Source organism: Taudactylus pleione, unplaced genomic scaffold (genome assembly GCF_031769625.1).
Source record: "Taudactylus pleione unplaced genomic scaffold, aTauple2 ptg000682l, whole genome shotgun sequence".
Lineage (NCBI taxonomy): Eukaryota > Metazoa > Chordata > Amphibia > Anura > Myobatrachidae > Taudactylus > Taudactylus pleione.
Window position 1 is genome coordinate 1088690 of NW_028285084.1, and position 8867 is coordinate 1097556.

At 40.4% G+C, this 8867-nt stretch overlaps 1 protein-coding gene across 1 annotated transcript; it reads left to right on the plus strand.

The window, feature by feature from the left end:
- The first annotated feature begins 1669 nt into the window (after positions 1-1669).
- Positions 1670-8078, plus strand: APOBEC2 (apolipoprotein B mRNA editing enzyme catalytic subunit 2). The gene is made up of 2 exons (XM_088455966.1): positions 1670-3462; positions 5812-8078. Exons 1-2 carry the CDS (start codon positions 3329-3331, stop codon positions 6374-6376), a joined length of 699 nt encoding a protein of 232 aa, XP_088312092.1. The 5' UTR covers positions 1670-3328; the 3' UTR covers positions 6377-8078.
- Positions 8079-8867: the final 789 nt, after the last annotated feature.

The window sequence follows — 8867 nt, forward strand, 5'->3', positions numbered from 1 at the left end:
CATTGAGGATGCTTCTGTGGAATTGCACATGGAGGAGGAGGATATTTTGGTAGTTGAAGATTGCTAAGGATGATGAGGATGTTGATGATGAAGATGTTGGTGATGAGGATGTTGATGCCAAGGATGTCCTTTGTGTAAGTAAGGCAACAGCTGTTGCCAATGGATTGAATAAAAGCCAAAGCCCATTGTTGTCATGCCGGGACAAAAAACAAAAAAATCTACTTCTCACGTATGGAATTATTTCCATCCCGATCCGGACAACAGTTGTCAAGCCATATGTGCCCGTTGCCATGCAAGAGTGAGTAGAGGGAGGGACCTAAACCAACTAGGAACCTCCTCCTTGTTACGTCACTTGGAGCGCATTCATCAAATATCAAAGTGTACGTCGCCAAGTTCCAAAACTCAAAACGTAACAAGTCCAGTGTCACCTACCTGCTCCCTCTCTGTGAGATCCAAGCGCCTTCGATCTACATCACCAACACCTGCATCATCATCTACATCCTCATTCGTGATGGAAAGTAATTTAAAAAAAACAATTGACTATTAAACAGTCCTTGATAGACGAAGTAAGTATAATAGCTGTCACCCAGTTTCACAGCGGATCACTGATGCCATGACGGCTGTGTTGGTATTAGATGGTGAAATAATAAAAAATGAGGATGATAGTATGGAGGAAGTGCAAGAGGAGGATGAGGGGGAAATTTGTGTCCTATCTGACGCTAATGTGGATGTTGATGATAAGGATGTGGTTTGCGTAAATCAGCCACCAGCGCCAGCAGTTCTTGCTAATGATAAAAAGAAAGCCAGAAAAGCAACGTCTTGGGTATGGAATTATTTAATCTAAATTCTGACAACAGTTGTGAAGGCATCTGTTCCATTTGTAAAGCCAAAGTTAGCAGGACGTTAACCATCTAGGCACCTCCTCCCTGTTATGTCATTTGCAGCGAGTTCATGCAGTTTGTTTAACAAAATTATAATTTATAAATTAATAACAAGCAGTCCAGTATCAGCTAACAGCAGTTTGCACCAGCACATGCAATCTCCACCATCAACACCCTCATCATCAACCTCCTCCTTAATAATTGAAGTTAGTCCTTCCAAAAAATGTTTTGTGGGGCCCAAACAAACCAAGGAGTTCAGCCACGAAAGTGTCAGTCCTAGTGGCTAAAGTGCTTGGTTTGTTATACTGTGCATGTCCTTTTTAATATCCCACATAAGAGTGGGTGGGAGGGACAATTCCATCTTGCACCTCTTTCCTTTACATTCGGCACAATTTGGGGCATTGCCGACTGACATTATTATAGTTTATTAAACTGCCATCCTGTCTGCCACTGCTGTGTGGCAATGTCTCATAGATGTCTGATATTTTTTTAAACTGCAGTGCGTTTGTGCCGCTGCTCTGTTGCTTACTTTAGCCAGCCAGCTCGCTGCAGCCTTTGGCCTGTATTGGTGAAAAATAGTGAAATCAATATTATGAGCTGTGAGGTGGTTTAAACATGCCTAGAAATGCCTGAAAATCATTGTTATTAAGGTTAATAATACTGTAGGAACAAAAACAGGCCCAAATTATGTGGTTTTAGCTGTTTCTATGATTTTTTTAAAAGAAAAAATCCAGATCCAAAACCAAAACACGAGAACAAAACACGGAAGAAAAAAATCCAAAACCAGATTCAGATCCAAAACCAGGGGAGATCCAGAACCAAAACCAAAACACGGGGGTCGGCGCACATCTATTATTCTAATAACACCTATACATAGCAAAGAGCATCCTAGTGCCTGCCAAACAATACAGAGAGTGCCTTAGTGACTGCCATACATTACACAGAACATTCTGGTGACTGCCATACAATACAAAAGACAATTTAGCGACTGCCATATAATAAAGAGCATGAGAATTGTCCTCTTGTCAAACTTTGTATTCCCAAATTCTTTTCTTCACTTTGATGTGAATGTAAACCCCTGTACTGATTAGCCCCCTTATCATGGCCCCATGTTTATTTTCCCCATATATGGCCACCCCTGTAATGATTCCCACTGATATCATGCCACCTGCATTCTCCCTCATATCAATATGCACTCCTGTTTTGAATTTCCTTCATATGATAGCCTCCCTTTATGGATTCTTCCCATATCATGTATAAGTTACCTCAGGCATATCATGCTCCCTGACACAATGACGTACATGTGCTGCTGACAACAGTGGCACTTCCATTGGCTGAGAGTTCCCTACAGAGTGAGAAGGAAGTCTGATGTCGCTGCTAAGGTGAGTACACACTAGATGTTTTTTGATCAACATGCCCGATTCCGACGCACCGGAATGTCATATCTTTCAAAATCATTCAGTGTGTATGCTCTATATCGTCTGGTGCACGCTCCCGTGGGGTCATCAGTCGCATTGTCAGGTTGGCCCTATATGCAGGACAACCTGACGATGCAACTGTCGACCGCATGCTGTAGGATGCAGCAGGGGTCGACATATCGGGCGGTCGGGCACCGGATCATCTAGTGTGAACCGGCTGTCGGCGGGGGATTGCGCATTGCATCGCTAAGTGTGTACCCAGCATTACAGCTCCACAGTCAAACTCAAGTAAAACATAATTGTTTTGGAAAAAATGGAAATATCGTTTAAATAAAATGTGTAATCCACCTAAGGCCACAGATCTATCACTAAAATTTCCTGCAAAGTCTAAGGCCGTTCCACCCTTGCGTGCACATTGAAGTGTGCTAGGTGGAACATCCAGGTGCACCAATGCAAAGCCAAGCAGTTTTGTTGTGTGCATTGAGTGCACGTTGTTTCCCACCAAACATAGGTACATGCTGCACAAAGGTGACAAAGGATATGGGTGCATTTAAGAGTACACATTTTTCTACTGAGACAGAACATTAATGGTGTCTTTGAAAGCCCAATGTCAACAGAAGAACACAAATGTGCTCAGACACTTGTCCCACATGTACAAATTATAATGTGTCTTGGGATTGTTATGTTTGCTGCAAAATAAAGATGCTTTCATGAAAAGCACACTGTTCATTCGTTGCAGTAGGCTTGTAGCTTAGGGATAAGTGACAAGTAGAGGGGGATATCCATTCCACAACGGTCACCCTGTCCCTGTCACTCCAATGTGCCATATTTAGAACCCGGATAAAGCTGCACTCCACCCAGCTGCACTCTCAGCCCACCCCTTGTCTCTATCAGTTATACCAAGCCACTCAATTCCTCTCTTTCTCTTTTGCTTCTCCTATGGTACTTTTCTTTATCCTGCTCAAATTTCCTTTCTTTACTCATCTCCCTGCTTAATTTTGAAACCCACACTTTCCCTCTTACTCTGCCATGGCCCAGAGTCCAAATAAATCCCAACCTACTGAGGTCTCAGAGGAACCTCCTCAAAGTACAGAAACTCCAGCGGAAGGGAAAGACCAGAAGAAAGAGCAAGAAGAGTTGCCCCCTTTTGAGATAGTTGAAGGGTAAGTGAGAAATGTCTTTACGTATTTGAAAGTTATACCTTAATAATAGTTATAGAGTAGTATGTTTTATTATATATATATATATATATATATATATATATATATGTGCAAAAATTATTATGGTTAAATAAAAGACGCTTGCATTTATTATGTAGTTGTTTTTCATGTTTTCTGACATTATTTGTTCTAGAACCAAAGCATTTTAAGTGTCATTAATGCTGATCACACTGTGACATTCCCATATGACGCTTTTATCCTAACATGTTCTTAAGCTTTCTTTCCCACTCTGGATATTGTTCCACTGGAAATATAGTGTGATATTACTTTTCATATTGAGCCAAGCAGCATGGCAGCACCTACCTCTTCAAAGTACAAATATTCATAGAAATACTCTGTGCTAAGTGGCTTCATTTTTTATTATAGAATGATATTAAAATAGCATTAGGTAGTCTGCAAAGAAAATGTTTCCCTGAGTAATTTGGATAATAAAATGATCAGGACCTGCATGAACAGTTCCTCTTATTATATACTGTAAACACGTGAACTAATAAATAAGTTCTCCTTTTCTCCCCACATGCAATCTTAAAAACACCTGTCCCATTCATATGGCACTCCCATATGCCTGTCTTACATCAATTAACCCACTTTCCTGCACTATTATTGGCCAAATTAAGCTAAATAAAAAAATATTTTTGCTTAATTAGTCATTAAGGAGGGTTTGCCAGTGGTTCTGAACCAGGTCCTGACATTTTTAGCCAAAAATAGGGGTTTTGCACATCTTTTCACCTGCACAGGAGGTGGTGAAAACGTTTTGCAGCAAATTGTATGGAGAATTCACACTGGTGAAAAGTTGCGTCTTATAGGATTCCAATATAAGGATTGCGGAAAAGCGATTTATTACACCTAATTGAATTCCCCCACAGTGACATTCAGATGAGGATGTATGTATGTCATATTTGCAGTCATGTAATGTACTTTTGGAGGTATCAAACTATAGTGATGTTATAAATGGCAGCATCACTTAATCAGCATGGATTTTTGCCACATTTTTATATACAGTAGTAATAGTTTGTCAATTATGTACATTTTTATTCTAAGATCATTAGTGCATTGTGGTCATTTAGTTGTTTATCCCCGTGCAGATTGTCAATGGAAAGTCTGACTTAACTGTTGCTAGTATTTTTTCCATAGTTATGTTCTCCCCAGTGTTTTTACCGCTACCATAGCAATGACCCTCTCTAGTTACATGCAGTATACAGCTGCCAAGCAAACAATAGATAAATACTTTGGAGTTTAGTGTCCATTTATGCTCCTGATATGCCTGCCACAATGGACACAAAAAGGCAAATCTAACATACAGTAGAGCAATTTTCTGCTGAAGTACAATTGTGTGCTATGTAAAATAGTGGTATTTTAGATACACATCCTGCAAGCCCAAACTATTCATTTTAATCACCTGCCTTCCTTTTCGTGCTCTGTATTCACATTGTACAGTGACTACTATTCATGTTTGGATTTACGGTAGGAATGCTGGTCTTTAAACAGTCGGAAAAAAAAATGCAAATTACATAGGATCATTTGCATGTTTTACAAATGTGTCATAGCCTATACTTTTGGAATAAATGGGATTAGGTTTGTACATGTGAATGCCTCATTTTCTTAAACTTCCTACTATTTTGTAAACCAGAGGATAAATAGGCCTATTTTTCCCCCAAACACAATTAAACCCAAGCTTATACCTGCTCAACTCCCTCTCTTTCAACATACTGTACCACCAAAATGCCAACCCCCAAATTAACTGGTATCCTTTACTCCATATCCTACAATATGACTGACGAGTCTTATTTCAGCTGCAAAATATTCTGGATTAGTTAAGTGACAGATGATAAGAGAAGCCTACAGCCGTGCTAAAAATAGCTTACTAAATTTCTGTGACACTGTAGAGAGGTTACAGTGACAGATGCTCTGTGCAGGACACATCACAATCACACAGAAAGATGCATTGTCTTATCTTCAGCATATATACATCTCTCTGCATGACATGAATGCCAGTGTACACATAATCTACCTAAAATAACATGAAAAGAAATAATTGAGGGTGAACGTTTATATGGTAGACAATTACAAATAGAAAGTTATTCGACATTGACATGGAATTTGTCCTTCCCTGTTTATGGTTACAGTAATAGACAGACTATATTGTGCTGTATAAGATCCCTATACTTGCACCCTAGGCTTTAGTTCATTTACATTACCACTGGAATCTGAATGTCTATAGTTTCTAGATGAATGACAACATACTGAAAGTCCAAGTTCATGTTATAATGGTGCCTACTTTATAATTCCCAGGAGCCGCATCCCAGCTTCTTCCTTTATGTTCCAGTTCAAGAATGTGGAGTATAGTTCTGGGCGGAATAAGACTCTGTTATGCTACACTATAGAAAGAGGAGAAGGGCAGGTGTTTCGGGGGTACCTGGAAGATGAGCATGTATCTGCCCATGCGGAGGAGGCTTTCTTCACCAATGTCCTGCCACAGTTCCTCACCTCTGGTCCAGTACGCGTTACCTGCTATGTGTCATCCAGCCCCTGCGTAAATTGTGCAGCCAGCATTGCTCGATGCCTAAAGCGCAGCAAGGCTTTGAAACTTTACTTGGTGATGGCACGTCTCTTCCAGTGGGAAGAATCCGAAATTCGTGGGGCACTGCGTGGCATCAAATCAGCTGGGTGCCAACTGCGGATGATGAAGAGTGTTGATTATGCACATGTATGGCAAAACTTTGTGGAGCCAGACATAGTGCTGAATGAAGAGGGAGAAGTTGAGCAAAAGAGTGAAGAAGGAGTCTTCATTCCCTGGGAGGATTTAGAGGAGAATTCCCGATATTATGAAGAGAAATTAGCAGAGATTGTGAGATAACTGTGCTACTTCTGATCCCAGCGTATGGCTGGGGGGCAGATATTCTTGGGGTAGCATGTTTTTTTTATTTTTATTACGATGTTACTCTGGATTCTCAAATATGATCAGCTTGCTTCAATTACTGTCTCATTATTGGAAACATTTATTAAATGCTTTCTTTTTCTTTCTTTTTTAAAAATAAATTAAAGGATGTTTTCATTGCCATGTTCATCAAATGTGTATTAGGGTTTTGATGTTTATTATAAATTATTTATGGCCAGCAAAATGGCAGCCAGTGCTTGGATGAAAAGTATATATAGTTACATTTATCCTATTACCAGTGTGCAAGGCTAAGGCTGCAATGGTTGTGAGTGGTCTCCTTCCCCCTTTTTTTTATTAATAATAAATGATATGATGCATTTATACAATCATTTCCCTACGCAAAATCTTCATATAGACTTAAGCGGGGCATCCACTACACGATTTTAGCCGGCGATTGAACGATAACGACGTCGTTCTCGTTCAATCGTTTATAAATCGTGCAGTGTTTGGTCGTTAATGATCAACGATGTTTGCTCCCGCTGGTCGTTTGATCGTCTTGTCAGTCGACTGAACATGCAGATCAATTTCACTTGATCTATTAAAGATAGTTTGCAAATCATTCAGGATATCTCTAAAACCTGAACTGTTGGGGTGCCTTGAGGACCGCATTTGGGAACCTCTGAGCTAGAATCTGATTGATTGCTATGGACAACATCTCCACTTCTCTAAACCTGCACTTTAATAAATATACCCCTTAGTGTGCACAAGAAGTTATTTAGCAGTCTATTAATCATCAAGCATCCTGCCCTAACTATCCATGCTGAAAAAACTGCTGTTTCTGCTGAGTCAGTTTTTTGGCAGCGAGAGACTTTTCCCCTGCTGCTCCGATCTTCTTTTAGTTTTCACAGAATGAAGACAGGCTATGAAGATTCTTGGAAGACCGGAGGAGCAGGAGAAAAGTGAGAGGGGACCGGCCAAGAGCTGACACCCACCGCCGCATGAAGACTCCTATTATGCAGCGGTGAGTGCAGTGGAGCTGATAGGAGGGATGGGGGAGCTGGCAGTCGCAGGCAGCCAGAACACAGCGGGGAGGGATTTGAAAAGATCCCTCTGCTGCACAAGCTGCCATGTAAACAATAGCTTGTGAATGCTGGTTTTACTAAATGACTCTCTTACCACCAATATTTCCTCACTCGTTTATATCTTTTATTTGCTTCCTTTGACGCAATATTACCTTATATTCCCTTCTATTTTAAATGTTGTACTTATTGACCTCTCCCATCACGTTTGCTCATCCCATTCTCTCCACGAACTCCCGTCACTTTAACCTTAAATTAATCCCGCTTCCATTTTCAAATCCAAGTACCTTTCAAAATAGCTCAGCGGAATGTAGTACATATAGATTACATGTATAAATACTGGGTTCCAGTAGAGATCAGCTGTACTGTAAAAATATGTTCTTATACCTCCTACAGACAAATGGTTATTACACATCTTTGAAACTGGATATAACAATGCTGCTGAAAGTTGTATTATGTACAGTAAAGTTTAAACTAATAATAACTGTTATTTCTTGTTTTATTATGTTGTGGGAGTTAAAAAAAAAAATAATGGCTGCCGTGGAGATTTCTCTTTGTTGAACTGAACTGTCCAAATTAAAAACTGTGTTGAATATTAAGAACTTTTTAGCTTGTGTTCTGTTTATTTTAAATGTTTGAGGTCAGTTTCAGCCTGTTTCTCTCCCATAACACTTACTAAGGAATTATGGGCCTGATTCAGCTTGGATCACAACTGCTAATACGCATGCAATCGGCAACATTGCATTCTGCGCATCCGTATGCATCGCAGTGTGCGTGCGCGAACCGGTCACTGCGATCAGAACTGTGATCACAGTGACTATGCAGACCCATCGCAGAGTGATTGACAGGAAGTGCCGGTTGGTGGTGGTGATGGGGGGTTGGTCAGTGAAACGCAGGCGTGCCAATGCGTTTGAATGCCATTGATTGGGCGTGCATAAATTATCCACTGCGATGCCCTACGCAGCCTGAGGCCTGATAGAGTGCGCTGATGTTTGCAATTTCTGAGTAAGGTCAGGGCTTGTGCAAGTGTGCGTGAGGCTGCGATGGTACTCTGTGTTATCGATGGTTTCGCAGTCTTGCTAAATATTACGGATGTGTATAAGGTAAAGTGGGTGTTCATATATTGTGCTGCAGCAGCATATCAATCGCAATGGATTGGCATACTATCACAGTTGAACTGCGTGCGTAATCTCTATTGCATTCACAGTTGTGATCAGTAGTGAATCAGGCCCTGTGTTCCACCAAACTTTACTTTAAAAGAATAAACTTTTCCTATAAAGTATCATTATATTCCCCAAAGTTTTCATGTAATTTCTTCTGTGAACGTGTGTTTCGCCTACCCAAACTTCAGCAAATAATTGTACTATTATCATCAGTGTGTGTGTACAATG